Source organism: Petaurus breviceps, unplaced genomic scaffold (assembly GCF_028583685.1).
Source record: "Petaurus breviceps papuanus isolate PSGF00001 unplaced genomic scaffold, PetGlider_PUasm1.0 90564, whole genome shotgun sequence".
NCBI classification, from domain to species: domain Eukaryota; kingdom Metazoa; phylum Chordata; class Mammalia; order Diprotodontia; family Petauridae; genus Petaurus; species Petaurus breviceps.
This window is the reverse complement of record NW_027187275.1, coordinates 2737735-2754528: the sequence shown is the minus strand read 5'-3', so window position 1 is coordinate 2754528 and position 16794 is coordinate 2737735. Positions and strand designations below refer to the sequence as shown.

General features: G+C 35.6%; 1 protein-coding gene across 6 annotated transcripts in view; it reads right to left on the bottom strand.

Annotated features, from left to right (window-relative positions):
* The window catches only part of PTBP2 (polypyrimidine tract binding protein 2), a 142383-nt gene that overhangs the window by 45243 nt on the left and 80346 nt on the right, over positions 1-16794 (bottom strand). For all 6 annotated transcript variants that reach the window (XM_069063394.1, XM_069063390.1, XM_069063391.1 and 3 more), the window contains 2 exons: positions 3003-3175; positions 1846-1989 (listed from right to left, as the gene is read on the bottom strand). In XM_069063394.1, the coding sequence (XP_068919495.1) occupies positions 1846-1989; positions 3003-3134 (276 nt within the window). In that variant the 5' untranslated portion in view covers positions 3135-3175. The remainder of the gene's footprint in view (positions 1-1845; positions 1990-3002; positions 3176-16794) is intronic.

Genomic DNA, 16794 nt, shown 5'->3' with positions numbered 1-16794 from the left:
CCACTCTGGATCTGCTGTTCTACCTGACTTCAACTCCGTGAAACAAGAGGTACCGTACCTCTGGTGTCCTATTCTCCTCACTCCCACTTTACTGCTTCTTTTTGCATGTTATCGCCTCTCTTAAACTGTAAGGTCCTTGAAGGCAGGGACTAGTTGTTGTTTTTCTTAATTGATTGTACCTCCAGTGCTTAGCATAGTGCATAACACATATCAGACACTTAATAAAATTTAATGTTTATTGTACTGAAATATGGACTCAATTCTTTCCAATTCCAGGTGTAGCACTCTATCTACTGTGCTGTACAGAAGCAAGTGGAGGAGATGGAATGGAGAAAATGAGGGATCAAGGGTATATGAATTAAAATGAGAGAGAAGAATATAGTTTATGTTAGAAAAAATAAAGGACAGGAAGCTATGGTTAGAAAGTATAAGTTTGAAACTCAAGGATGATAGCAAGAAGGAAATAAAGAGTGTAAACCTAGGTGCTAAAATATCTGAGGCCATAGGGGTAGAGTGATGTGGAGGTAGGAAGACAGAGGTTGGTACAAAAGGACTGACAGGACCAGAAGGAGAAAAACCTGTGTTAGTATGATCAGACTCAAATACACAAAGAACAAGCACTGAGACATATTATTAGCATATGTGCTTCTTTCTTATTCTTTGAAAAAAATACTAAACTCAGATACTGTTATTGCTCTTCTGGGTGTGAACTTTAAAACTATTTCCTTGTTTGATCTATTATTATTTTTTGAATCTTGCGATACCAATCTTAAAGTAATAATAGCTTCTATTCACATTCAAGACCAAATCTAATAAATACTCAATTCTCAAATGATTTTGTTAGGGAAATAATTAATCAATCTTTAACAGGAACTTTACTGTGAGAAATGAAGGTCAAATAAAGTCAGAAGCAAACCTGAAAACATATTTCTCATATTTCTCACTGGCAGCAGTGTTCACATGAATGGTTTATATCAATAATTAAGCAAGTCCTATTTAATTAACCCTGCTTATTATTTTAAATTAAAACATTCAGGTAGAAACAACATGCTGATTCTGCAAATATCAAAACATCAAATCCAAAGTCTTTCAAAGAACCTTAGAACATGAAAAAGAAGTTTCAAAGCATTTCCCAAATATTAAATAATTCATCTATCAACATTCCCCAAGAAATATAATAGAATACCCTTATCATAACAACATAATGTGAGTTTTCACATTAGTTATCTTATAATGACCAAGCAGAAATAAAATACTGATGTCTTGGTAAATATATAACAGCAACAAAAAAATTGCAGAAATTTAGATCCTCCAAAAATATTCATAGTACCCAAATGCAAATTGTACAGATAGTACCCAAATGCAAACTGTACAACACATCAAATTATGTAGCTACTAAACTGAAAATAAGAACTTAACTTCAGTGACACTTTAAAAAAGAAAATCACTTGGCCCTTATAATTCATTAAAAGAAAAAGTAAAAATTAAGAAAAAAGGAATTTATTTGGTGGACTTTCATAAGTTGATAAACAATGTGAAACTATAAATTCCCCTCATTTTAAAATATATTTATGAAAGGAGTGTATAGCAAATATTTACAAATCAAGTAAGTATAAATGCACAAGTTTCTCTCACTACAATAAATTACTCCCTATTAAACTCCTTTTTCTAAGTTATGACTGTTTTTCCTTTATCAGGTTTCTAATAGTGGGGCACATCTGTACAAAATACCTTTAAAATGGAATGCTCTAAAAATCTACTTCATGCCTATTTATTTTGTTACATTCTTAATATCATAAGATATATACACATTTAAATTCATAATATATCCATATGTATATATACCTGGTTTAATGTATTATCTGTCTTTAATTCTTTATGATTGGAGTATTGGATATATATGGGTTGGTTTCGAAGATGAGGTGTCACAGCAGAATAGTAATTAACCATAGTAATAGCTGCTTCTTCTGTAGCTAGTTCCAAAAATGCCTGTGAAAAAGTTTTTTTTTAAATTATGAATTATTTTCAAACAAGCTTCAATAGCAACACAATACATGTTAACTAATAAAGCAGTCTGTTATAAAGTACATTTTAGTTCCCATTTAGATAAACTCAACACATTACACTTCAAACCTAGACACCTAAAAACTGAAAGAAATTCAAGCAGTAAAAAATAAACTACATTGAATTAGCATTTTTGTCTCTACATAAAGCATTTTCAAATAATTTTCCCCAAAATGCAGCCAATAAAGTAAAAATTTAAATTTGTCACCCCCAGAATAATTTCATTTTTACAAAATAAAGAATATGAGTCAAACTGAAGTTTTTCTGCATTCTTAATTTTAAATAAAAACTGGTTTAAATTAATGGTTACATGATAGTTAAAATCTAGTACAGAAACAATTTAGAATATTATTTGAAATTCAGTTATCAACAGATCACTAAGAGAAGTGATAACTGAGTTCTGGGAAACTCCAAGAGTTTACAAAAAAATACCATTTTCCTAATATCAGATATTGCTACCCAGCTTTAGGGACAATCTTTTGTTATTAAATCAAGAACTGTTATCTTTACTTCTCACACCAAGTATTAGGTGTATTGCTAAATGCAATGCTTAGAAACAAACTTCTCTGGGAATTTAAGAAGACTGAGGATTACCTTGGTATGATAAATAAGGTTTTGTCTTTTAACTTCTTCAATTCCCCTGTTGTCCCTTATAATCAAACTTCAAGTACCAAATGGCCTGCTACCACAGGTTCTAGCCTCTGTAGGGCCTTCAAGTACTAATACCATAATACAAAATTTCTTTTTTTTATATTATTTCACAATCTCAATCTCTAAAACAAACCCTTTGTATTCACTGTCTGAGAAAGTGATCAGCTAAATTATAACTAGGTTACTGCTCTTCTAGGATATACCAATCCCCAGAGTCTCAATTTCTTAGCTTTTCAAACCTGATAAAAAGTATGGGGTTTAAAGTAGTTAGCCCTAAAGAAATATACCTGATTTTTTCCTTTCAGCATTAGGATGTTGGTTACCTTACCAAAAGGTAAGCCTAATGCAATAACTTCTGTTTCTGTCACTTCACCAGGTAATTTTCGAATATGAAGTACACGGGAAGGGGCCCCATCCATTTTATCTTCTCCCTTGAATTTCTTGCTGTCATTACCATTGGCTGAAAGATATTTTGAAATTAAAATTCATATGAATATATTAACATTTAACAAACATCAAAATTTAAAATTATATTTTCATCCATGTGAGAATATATCAAAGCTACATTAAAACCAAGAATAAAAAATATATCAAATAATAAATGTCAGATGATTGTGGAATAGTTACGAATGGTGCTATGATAACTTTTAAGAAAAACATTATTGAACATCAATTTTGCTTAATATATAGTGCTGAACCATAAAGAATAAGATAAATGAGCAATACATGAAGAAATACTAAAATTCAAGAGGTTATTAAAAAAACTCTGGACAGAAAATTACATATTACATACTGACTTTTATAATATTATAAAGGGATAGTGACTTGGTGGATAGAGAACAGGCCTTGAAGCCAGTAAGATCTAGATTCAAGTTTCTGACATATATTGACTCTGAGCAAGTCACTTAAGCCTCTCTGCTCTAAGACTCTTAAGTTACAGAAAAGGGAGTTTCCTCACCAAGGATTCCCCTATATCAATGAAATTAAAGGTCTATTTCCTATCCTTATATCTCAAAAATTTTAGCACCATTTGACACAGAAAAATACTGTACAAAATAGAAAAATCATGTGTGGTTAGAATATTTTAGTTAAGATTATAACTTTAACTGAGAAAAAAATTATTAAAAGAGGACAAGAACACTCACAATCCATATCAAGGGAAAGATGTATTGGTCATTCTCAATTAACATTATATATTTATCCCAAGTCCTTTCTCATTGACATTATCCCCAACCTACTTACTTATATCTATGATCAATTATATCTATTTTAGCTGCATAGCTATCATAAGTCAAAAGAGAAGGAGTATGAGCCAAAACATTCCCATTAAAGATCCCAAATATTATGTCAGAAAGCCAACAATTTAAAATTTGCTCGGATTGTTGGGTCCCCTTCCCCCACCCCCAAATCAGTATTTGTAGGTGATATGATTTATCTGGTGTATGAATTGAAGAACAAGTGAGCATAGGGAAACTAGACAGTTTTTGACCTCTTTTAGAGACATCTTCTGGTGTGACTTCTACCTTTGGTTTAAAGGGTTGTGAATCCCCAGATCACACACACGAATACTGGTATTAGAGGGAAAGTGGAAAGGGGGAGGGGGGAGAAGTCCTTGTGATTTTTCACCTGTAACCTTTGTCTTACCTAAAAAAAAAAAAAAAACTGGAAAATGTCAAATATTTTGGCTTTTCTCCAGAAGAATGAAGAGTACAACGCTTGAAATAAGATTCTCATCTGTGGGTATCCCACAAAATTATTTCTCACAACTATCCCACGATAGGAAGATTATGTAATGACTATCATCTCAAATCACTAAAAGCATACTGTTACAAAGTCCTCAAACAAAAGATTCAAATTCAAACTTGTCTTAATATACTATATGATTTGCCTGGATTAGGTTAAACTTTTTTATACATCTTTTTTTCTCTAGCAGAATATACGCTCAATCATCCACCCTCTATCTCTGATCTGCAATCTTTTCCAGATTACAGGTACCTACTATGCTAGCTACAAACATACCCAAGGCTAGCCCCAAAACCAAAACAAAAGAAAGAAAACCCCAAGATCCTAACATTCCCCCCTAGCTTTCATCCACTATATCTCCTCCCTTTAACAACCTAATTCCTAAAAAGTTATCTACAAAAAACTTACATAATCTGATTTCATCAATCAACTGAAATTGCTTTCAAGTTATTAATGATCTCTTAACTAATCTAACAGCCTTTTATCCTCAACTTCTCTACAATACTGGTACACTGTTGACCACTCTCTCTTTAGGTTTTCATGACAATTCTCTTTAATTTCTTCCTACCTAACTCTGATCCTTCTCAATCTCCTTTACTGTATCAACAAGCATTCTAAGTGCCAGACACTGTGCTAAATGCTTAGAATAGAAAAAGGAATTTAAAGAGGTTCCTGCCCTCAAAAAGTTCACATTCTGATGTGGAAGTCAATATGTAAACGACTACGTAATAAACAGGATATATACAGTTTAAATGGATGGTAATCTCAGAGAAGCACTAGCATTAAATAACAGTTTCTTAAGTACTGTGGATACAAAAAGAGCCCAAAGACAGTTCCTGCTCTCAATGAGCTTCTAATCTACTGGGGGGGAGAACATGCAAAGAAAGAAATACATAGAAAAAATGCTACATGAAGGTTAAGTAGGAAGTAATTAACAAATGAAAGGGTCTCAAATTAAGAGGGGTTGGGAAGACTTCTGGTCAAAGATGGAAGTGAGAGTTGAACTGAATCTTAAAGGATGCTAAGGAAACCAAGAGGCATAAGAGAGTAGAAAGAGTTTTTCAGACACAGAAGAAAGTCAATGAAAAGGTAGCGTGGGGAGAAAAAAATTAAGTATGGAAGGAACAGCAAGAAGGCCAATAATACTAGATAGAAGAGTATAAAGAGGAGTCAAGAGAAGGTAGGGAGGGGTCTGGCTGTGAAGGGCTTTAAAAGTCAACCAAAGGATATTATTTTTTTATCCTGCAGATGATGAATGGGGATTGAAGCGAGAAAAGGGAAGACAAGGTCAGATCTGCACCTTAGGGAGATGACTTTGGTAACTGAGTACAGAACGAAAAGAGAGAATAGAGAATTGAGGTAGGGAAACCAACCAGCAGATAACTGCAGTCATCCAAGTATGAGGTGATGAGAATGGCAGCTATGTTAAATGGAGAGAAGGGGACATATAAAAGTCAGAAATGTCAAGAGTTGGCAACTCAGAAATCCCAAAAAACTCATGATGGAGAGAAATGTTTACATCCAGAGAAAGAACTGAGTTTGAACCGAGACTGAAGCAAACTACCTGCTCTTTTTCTTTTTCTTATTGGGTTTTATTTCCTCTTTCCCATTGTTCATTCCATCTGATACAATCCTTCTTTATAACCTGACTGACTAATGCCTAATGTGAAAGTATTTGCAGACACTATACTTGATTGTATGCCACCATTGGGGGAGGGGGAAAGGGAGAAAAATGTGAAACTCAAGGAATTGTGGTAATGAATCTTATAAACTAAAAGTAAACAAATTAATAAAGACCAAAAAAAAAAAAAATGACCTTTTAGGGGCAGCTAGGTGGCACAGTGAATAGAGTACCAGCCCTGGATTCAGGAGGACCCGAGTTCAAATCTGGCCTCAGACACTTAACACAAAAACTAGCTGTGTGACCTTGGGCAAGTCACTTAACCCCAACTGCCCTCCAAAAAGCAAAAACAAAAAAAAAAAGACAAAAGACCTTTTAAAAAGTACTATAAATGGATCTGTCACATATACACACTTCTTCACCCTCCTAAAGATGAGGTCACCAAGTAAGAGAGTGTAGAGAGAAAAGAGAAAAATCTAGAATAAAGTCCTGTGGTACATTCATAATTAGTGGTAGTGACAGGGCTGATGAGGCATCTGTTGCCAACTCCTGACATGTGCTAATAGAGGCATATGTGAAATATTTAAGGAATTGTTCAGGATGCTGTAATATTCTTGTTTGTTGTCATTATTCAGTCTTGTCTAACTCTTTGTGACTCCATGGACTACGGCATGCCAAGCCCTTTTATTCTTCATCTCTCGAAAACTGTCCAAGTTCATGTTCGGTGTTTCCATGACACTATTTATCCATCTCACCTTCTGCCATCACCTTTTCCTTTTGCCTTTGGTCTTCCCCAACGCCAGAGCCTTTTCCAATGAGCTCCATCTTCTCATATGTGGCCAAAGTATTTAAGATTAAGTATTTGACCTTGCGGTGACTAGCGTGAATTAAATTTCTTTTCAGTATTGATTAATATTCTGGTTAACATCAAGTTAAGAAATACCCATATATAAATCACCAATTTTTCAAAGAATTAGAATGTAATAAAAATGCATTTAATAGTAAAACTACACTGAAACTTTTTGTTAGTTTCTGGATTTTTATGTCTAGATCTTCACAATGCTTCTTCATCATTATGAACAGTACTTATCCACGTAATACTTTGGTATTAGTTTGAGATGAATCTATATTTACCTTGAGAAAATCCCAGAAAATTGATTTTAAAAATAAACTGCTCCTGAAATTATCACTAAACTCTCAAAGAAAAACAAAATTCCAAAACAAACATGTCCACAAAACCATAGAGAGAAAGGACGCTGGATGTAGTAGAGTCAAAACACTTCAATTCAAATGCTAGCTCTACCACTATATAATACCACTATATATAATACCATAGTATTATAAACTCTCTAGGCCTCCTTCAGTAAGGCAACTGAACTAGATAACCCTTAACGCCCCATTCCAGCGCTGAACATAAGATCCTATGTTCTTTTCATTTACTTCTCACTCACCCCATATAATCAATTTCCAAATTTACAAGAAAGAATCAGAAGAATGGAAAAGGAGGAAAAGGCAACATTATGGACGGCTTTAAAAGTCAAGCAGAGAATTCTTCATTTGATTCTGGAGGTAATAGGGAGCCAGTGGAGTTTACTGAGGAGGAGTTGTGGGTGGGGTTGACACAGCCAAATTTGCACTTTAGGCAGATCAGTGTGACAGTGAGGTGGCAGATGGACTGGAGTGAGATGACTCTTGAGACAGAAAGACCAACTATTAGGCTATTGCAATAACTAGGAGTCAGCGATGAGGGTCTGGACCACGGTGGTAGCAGTGTCAGACGAGAGTAGGAAGCATACACTATAAGATGTTAAAAAAGAAAATACTTGGCAAATGACTGGATGGAGGATGAAAAGTGAAAAGTCAAGGATGCAAGCCTGAGTGACTAGAAAAATGGTGGTACCCCTCAATAATAAAAAGGAAGTTAGGAAAAGGGGTGGGCACGAGGAAAAAGGTAATGAGTTCAGTTTTAAACATGATAAATATTCATCCAGAGATATTATCTGAATGAATATCCAGCAAATGAAACAGGAATGGTGAGACAGGCAAGAGACTGAAGACAAAATAATGTCAGGAAAAGCTAGAGAAAAGTATCAAAGAGAAGAGGGTACCTCAACAGTGTCAAAGGCAGGCTGCAGAGAGGTCAAGAAGGATTTGGTGAGGATTGAGAAAGGCAATAAGATATGGTGATTAAGAGATCATTGATAATTTCAGAGAGAGTTTTATGAGTTAAATGATGAGGTCAGAAGCCAAACTTTAGAGAATTAAGAATGCAGTGAGAGAAAAAAAAGTGGAAGCATTCATTAAAGGGATCCTTCTCTAGAAGTTGAGCCAGAAAAGAGACAAGGGATAGATATTGGCTCATAGCTAGCAAGGCTGGATGGGTCAAGTAAGGGCTAAGTAAGGATGAGAGAAACATGACTATATTTCTAAATAGTAGAGCAGTAACCAGTAGAGAGGGAGAAACTGAATATAAGTAAAGGAAGATATTATTTTATACCTATCAGATTGGCTAAAATGATTGAAGGAAAAAGCAACAAATATTGAAGGGAATGTGGGAAAATTGGGATGTTAATTCATTACTGGAAGAATTGTGAACTAATCCAGCCATTTTGGAGAGCAATCTGGAATCATGCCCAAGGAGTTAATGAATCGTCTATGCCCGTTGACTGAACAATAGTACTACTAGGTGTATTTCCAAAGAAGACTAGGGAAAATGGAAAAGAACCTATACGTTCTAAAATGTTTATAGAAGCTCTCTTTGTGGTGGCAAAGACCTGGAAATTGTGGGAATGCCCATCAGCTAGAGAATGGCTGAACAACTTGTGGTATATGATTGTGATGGAAGACTACTGTGCTATGAAAAATGATGAGCTAAATCTTAGAAAAACATGGAAAGACTTGCATGAAATAATGAAGAATGAAGTGAGAAGAACCAGGGGAATGCTGTACACAGTAAAACAGCAAAATTGTTCTAAGCACAAATTTGAGCAAATAAGTCATTGTGACTATTATAAAGACCTACATTTAAAACAAATGACATATGAAGTTATCTGCATCCAGAGGGAAAAAACTAATGAAAAGAAGTATATCTAAAATAATTTTACATATGCAGACATATTTCTATCTATGGGAGCCATCTCTAGGGCATAGAGAGAAGAAAAAATAAGAAATTTACATGATAACTTTAAAGGAACAGTAAGTTGTACTTAACAGATTTTCAGTTTCATGTGCAACCATTTTTATTATACTAGGTTATGGAAATATTTGTTTTATCCCATAAAAAAATAAATGAAAATTTAAAAAATCTTTGAGGACAAGGATTACTTTAATTCTTTCTTTTTATCCTCAGCCCCTACCACAATTCCTAGTGTATAATAGGTACTTAATAAATGCTAGATGATTTACTAACTTTAAGCCTTCAGTTGTCAGGATTCCAAATAATTCATGAATCAACAAACATTTATTAAGAGACTACTGTATCATGGTTAGAGTTATAGAAGGGAGAGAATAAAAAAAAAACACATCTGGTTCTCGCTCTCTTAGCCATCGCAATACTGAGCTCAGAACAGACAATAAAAGCTGGATGGGCACTGACTGTATGGCATTGAGGGAAAATAATAAAAAATGGGCAAAAGTTATCCTAAGAAATGGAGAGGTAAAATATCGTCATATGCCTTTGTTCAAACCTGCCAAGAGAAGCAAAAAGAAGCACCCAGATGCTTTAGTGAACTTCTCAGAACTATATAAAAAAAAAAAAAAAACATAAGAGTGGGAGATACATTCTGTAAAGAGTAAAATAAATCTGAATACATGGCAAAAGCCAGGAAGGTTGGTTGTACAGAGAAACAAAAAATCTACTAAAGGAAAAACAAAAATAAAGTTCAAGGATCTCAATGCATTGAAGAAGGTCTCCTTCAGCTTCTTATTATATCCTAATTACCATCCAAAAGTCAAACAGGAGCATCCTGGCCTTCCTATTGAACATATGAGAAAAATAATAGGTAGAAATATGGAATAACACTCCTACAGATGTAACGCAACCTTATGGGGGGGAAGATAGCTAAACTGAAGGGAAAACATGAAAAAGATGTTGCTACCTATTAGACTAAAATAAGCCTGGTGTGGGTAAAAAATGGAATCGTCAAAGCTGAAAAGAAGGAAAAAGGAGGAAGGCTATTTCAAGGAAAATGCGGTAGATGATGACAATGAAGAAATTGGCCTTAGAGCAGCTTTTTTTTTCCTCTAGAAAGCATTTTAATCCTTCCCCTGCTCCATACACAACTTACTCCTTTTGAAAAGAAAATTATTTTTAACATTAAAAAAATGTTTGACTTCCAAATTCTCTCTATTTCTTCACTTCTCCCCACTCACTGAGAAGACAAACAAGATGACACCAATTATGTATGTGAAATAATGCAAAATGTTTACATATTAGCCATGTTGCTTCCCCCTCACCCCCACCCCGCCACCAAGCAAGAAAAACAAAATGGAAAAAAAAACTATACTTCAATTTGCATTCAGAGTTCAACAATTCTCTCTCTCTAAAAGTGGGTTGCAGTTTTCAGCTTGAGTCCTTCAGATCTATCTGGCTTGTTTTGGGGTTGGTTTTTTTGTTTTTTGAGGTAATGGAGTTAAGTGACTTCCCATACAGGGTCAGTCATACAGCTAGTTAAGTTATCTAATGCTCGATTTGAACTCAGGTTCTCTTGACTACATGGCCAGTACTTTATCCATTGTGCCACCTACCTGCCCCCAAAACTGTCTTGGATCACTGTACTGATCAAAGTAGCTAAGTAGTTCACAGTTGATCATCTTTACAAAATTGCTGATACTATATATAATGATCTCCTGGTTCTTCTCAGTCCACTTCGCATCAGTTTCCTTTGGTCTTTTTGGGATACAGTTAGTGAACTGTTGTTTGTCTTTCATTCTTATGGTACTGTAATTGCTGGATCAATTTTTTTTAATTTTCTGATTGGAAACAAAAACTTCTTAAAAGCATTTAGACAGAATAGCTTCTTTTTATTGCAATTAAGAATATTCAGTTAATTGGACATTTATTTCACAATACAGAGAACAAAGTTTTATAGCCTCCTGGAACAGTTCCAAATTGTTCTTCAGAATGATTAGGGCAGTTCACAACTCTACCAATAATACATTAATATACCTATTTTTCTATATCCCCTCTAGCATTTATCATTTTCCTTTTCTGTCATGTTAGCCAATTTGATAGATGGGAGGTGGTACCTAAGAACAACTCACTCCCTTCAAAGAAAAAAAAACTGGAATATAAGGCTGTGTTATATTTATTTCCAAACTATACAGAGCCTTAAAAAAAACAGCTAACACACTACATAATGTGTCTTTAGAAGCCCTGTCCTTTAGTGGTATTTTCAATAACCAAATAACCTTGACTGCTATAGTATGGATTACAAATTAGCATGGGAAAGTTCTTGTCGGTGCTCAGCACAAATTCATCATATAGGAATGTAGTTCACATTCATCTTCAGTTGTTTTTGATGTAGCATATGAAAAAATAAATTACAACAAAAAACACGGTTATTTTGTCAGCATTCTGAATGTAGTTTTTTAAATCAGAAAAGAGCCTACTATGTTGCACTCACTATGCTAGGTGCTAGGGATATAAATATAATAAATTAAATAATCCCTACTCCCAAGAAGCTTACATATAATATATGTATGAAATAATATGTCACATATATAAGCACAAACAAAATAAGGATTAAAAATAGTAATGGTGAGAATAATAGCTAATATTCATACAGAGCTTAAAATTTTGCAATGCATTTTACATGTTATCTCATCCGAACCTCACAACAACCTTAGAGGACAGGTGTTTTTCTTATCTCTATTTCACAGATGAGAAATATATATATATTTTTATTACAGTGGAGCTTGGAATTATAGTTTTCAATTACAATTGTAGTTTGGGTAGCTAGATGGTACAATGGATAGAGCTCCAGGCCTGGAGTCAGGAAGATCTGAATTCAAACCTGGACTCAGACTAGTTGTGTAACCCTGGGTAGGCCACTTAAATCCTGCTTGCCTCAATTTCCTCATCTATAAAATGAGTTAGAGAAGGAAATGGGAAATCACTCCACTATCTCTGTCAAGAAAACCTTCAAATGGGGTCATGAAGAGCCTGACACAACTAAAAAAGACTCAATGACAAGTTTGGGATTGAAGGGACAGAAGGAAGCTGAGATCAGAAAAGTTATGATGCTGAAAGTGGCGCCTTATACTGGGTCTTGAAAGAAGAGGGTTCTATGAAGTAGAGATCAGGAAGGAATATATTCCAAGAATGGGTGAGAGCCTATGTAAAGTCATGAACAAGAAAAGTCAAAGTGTAGTATATGAAGAACAGGAACGAAGGCAGTCTATGTGAAATGCAGAATGCTAGGGGAATAAAGTACAATGAACTAGAAAGACAAGTTGTGTTATCAGGGTTATGAAGTATTTTGAAAGCTCAATAGAGTTAATATTTGATTCTGGAGGCAAAAGAAGATACTGGAATTGGCTGATTAGAAGAATGACACAGTCAGATTTGGGTTTAAAGAAAATTACTTTGGCAGCAGAATGGAAGACAGATTGGAGCATGGAGAGACTTAAAGCAGGAAGAAGCCAGTGTAATAATCTAGGCAAGAGGCAATGAGGATCTGAATTAAGGTGGTAAGTAATAAGGAAGAAGAGTTCAGGAAGCCATAGCTATCCTGGTTTCCTTTTTTCTTAATCTTCCTTCCAATTTTTTTTCATCATTCGAATTTACAAATATCTAGTGAGTACTTGTCTTTCTTCCCTCTACCCCTTATTTACTCCTCCAAAACTCCCCCAATATCCCATTGACAAAATCTAATACTAATCAAGGATTTATGGTGGCTGATGAATGAAAATGACAAGGGGGGAGAATGTATAAACAAAATATAAGGTGAAGAATTCAGAAGGATCTTAAAAAGCATAAAAGAAAGAGGGGTTAAAGGAAGATGGTACCTAAAATCAACACTTTAGAGCTAAAGGCACCTTAGAGGCCAGCTAGTTCAAATCCCTCATTTTACAAATGAGGAAACTGAGCCCCAGAGAGGTTAGATTATTCAATTTTATACACGCAGTCTTCTGCAGCGTTCTCTAATCTTACCTCTTTAATATCCAACATTTCCCCATATACTGTTTTCCTCTATGTTGCCTACAAACAAGCCCCATTCTCCTCAAAGTAAACAAAACCCAACTCACTGAGACTTGAAAGGCAAGAGAAGGACAACAACAACAAGGTTTTGAGCTCTGCTGGTGGGAAGAGGAAGATCCAGAAGGGGAGAGGACCACTGCTCAGCCTAAGTCAGACAATAGCCATCCACAGGAGGCAGAATTACCCAGTCATTATTTTGCTTCATTTTGTATGCGAAGGAGAATGATCCCTGGACTGTGAAGAACAGAATAAAAAAGCTGAGGGGAACTGACACTCAATACAAAAAAAGAAACTTAAGCAACTATTTGCCTCAATTAATTCAAGTCTTATGACCCAGAGGAACTAATACTAGTCTTATCTCTCTCCTCCTTTTCTCAACCAAACCAAGAAGAAAGAGATGTTTACACACTCACTGTACCCACTCCCACCCCCTCACTTGACAAACTTTTCAACCTAAGCTTCTAACCACTCAACTGAAATTGATCTTTCTAAAGCTGTTAATGATCTGTTAACTGCCAAATCTTATGATCTTTTCTCAGTCCTTACCTTTCTTACTCTGGTGGTCACCATCCTGCCACACATCAAATGTGAATTCTCCCCTCGCTCTTTGCACTTTTAGATCCAAGAACATTAATTGAATCAACACTATCATTCCAGGAAAGGAGTCAGATTGCCCTATGACTCCACTCACCCAACCTGTGACTTCTTCAACCACCATTCTCTTACATAAGGATCTTCTCCTCTAAGGATATCTTGAAACTTAGGTATCTTTGAAACCAGAGATAGCCTATCTTTTATATCTGTAACCTCAATACTTATTAACACAATACCCAAACAGTCACACAAAGCAAGAGTTTATCAAATATTTTTTCATTTATTTATTCAGTCATTCTTAACCTCAGCAATACATGACATTGTTGACCATGCTTTCCTGTTAGATATTTGGTCTTCCCTAACATCAATCCTGGATCATCAAAATTAACACAACTGTTAACTATGGATGTCCTCCAAAGCTCTGTCTGGAGACCTCTTGTCCCTAAAGACTCTGAAACTCAGTGACCTCCAAAGGTAGTAACTAAGTTCTTTAGCTACTTAAGCATCCAGATGATGAAGTGGATAAAGTGCTAGAACTAGAATCAGAAAGACCTGAGTTCAAATGTGGCCTCAAACTCTCACTAGCTATGTGATCCTGGGAAAGTCATTTAACTTACCTAATTCAGTTTCCTCATCTGTAATATAGGCACCCACTACCCAAGTGGTTGTGATAATCAAATGAGATATTTGGAAGTGCTTTACAAACCTGAAAATGCTATTTAAAGGCTAACTGTGTTGTTATTATTGTTGTTCTTGTTACCATGTGTTCAATGATCATCACCATTATGCAGATGGCATTACAATTATTAATAGCTCATGTTTATATAGCACCTTAAGATCTACAAAGTCCTTTACAAATTATCCCATTTGATCCTAACAATAACTCCATGAGGTACTATTATTATCCCTTTTTCTACAGATAAGAAAAATGAAGCTGAAAGTGACTAGAATAGGGTAACACTGTATATCTAAGTCCATCACCTGATGCACTGAGTTATAGTAACTCTTGTGCCTCAGATGACTGTGAGATCGCCATATGCATGTGAAGTTTTTTTCTATGAAGCTCTAATCTTTCACCACCAATAAATCAAGAAGCTTTTTATTAAGCAATATTTTCCAGGAATTGAGCTAGACATTAAAATTGCAAAGAGGCAAGGTAAGTAGTCAGCTGAGCTCCTCCAACACAACTCCACCACAAAAATCTAGAAAATGCACTAGATTAAGGACCGATTAGGAAAGTCAACATTTAGAGGCTGAGAGGTCCGTGGGTTCTAGAGATAGGATCTGGCCAGGTGGAACATTTAATAAGCAAAAACTAAAACAGGACTGAAGCTGTGTACCAAGGCAAGAAGAGGTCCCAGGATCATAAAGGGTTACCCCCAACCTTCTGCAGGATGTGGAAATAGGTTCCAACTAACAGCCTTGTCATTTACTACCCAGTTCCAGAGCAAATCAAGGAGGAGATCTATATCTAAGACTGGAATTGAAGGAAAGCAATAACAGTTAACCCCAGGCTATGCACTGAGGAACAAATTCAGAAGCAAACAATATCTGTGAGGCTTTGACCACATTGACTTTGGTAAGGCTATGTCTCAGCCAGAACTTTCCAGCTGGCTGACAGTGGCTGAGTCCAGTAGCAGTCTACTAGAACTTTCAGCCACGTTCAAGTCAACAGGAGTGCTATGCAAACCTAAAATCAGGGTAGCAACCTGAAAAACTCAGCCTAAGAAAGCAGTGACCAGATTTTGCCCTGAATCCGACCACTTTGGGAATGGGAATACTGAAAACTGGCAGGTCTCCCCCGCCTGAACTGTCATTGAAATCCTGAAATACAACATGCAGTATCTCAAGAAAGCAGTAAGATCAAAGAGGACAAATCCTCTGCTGAGACATTCCCCACATAAGTTCACAAAGCTTGGCCCTAACATTAAGTCCAAAGTCAGTAAGCATATTAGAAGAACCGGTACATGGATCATCATAAAGAACTATTATGGTGATAGAGACATTTAAGACAAGCAAAGAAGAGAATGACTCTAAAACATCTAGCATATTTCAGTAAATCATAAAAAAAACCAACCTACCCAGATCTCTTACAACCAGAGAGTCAAATAAAATCAGAAAGAACTCATGCATCATCTGCTAAAATCAACCCACAAGTGATTCCCAGGAATGTTTTATAGGCCAAATACAAAGCTTCCAAGTAAAAAAAAAAAAATACTGCAAATACCCAGAAAGAATTCAAGTAAGTACCATAGGAGCACAGTGAGGACTACATAAGATTTAGCAGCCACCACCCTAAAGGAGCAGAGAATTTGGAAAACAATATTCCAGAAGGCAAAATATAGATTACAGGGAAGAATTACTTGCCCAGCAAAACTGAGTATTGTTGGGGGCAAAGGGGAGGGGGGGAGGGGGAACGGAGAAATGTATGAACTTTTAATAAGAACTTCCAAGCATTCCTGACAAAAAGACCAGAGCTAAGTAGAAACTCTGAAATTACAAAGACACAAATCATGAGAAATATACAGAGGCAAGCATAAACAAGCAATCATAAGCGACTAAATATGGATAAATTTACATTCTAACCCTTAAAAAAAAGGTTCTAATATAGGGGAGATGATACATGTATTCCCTCAGGACTCTTATCATATTATCAAAAGTCAAAGAGGGATACTAATTAAAGAGAGGACCAGGGAGTGGTTCCATTATATTTTGATGATCTGAAAATAAGAGCAGCAGGGGGGAAAGAGAAATGCACAGGAGTGGTAGGGGGTTAGGATGGTGTAAGGGTTATGGGATTTAAAGATCTCCCATGCCCCATGGACGTGCTGACATAGCAGAGCAAGAGAAAGTGAAAAGCCGAGCTAACGGTCCTGTGGTTGGCAGTTGGCGGCGGTTGCCTTTTTTTTTTTTTTTTTTT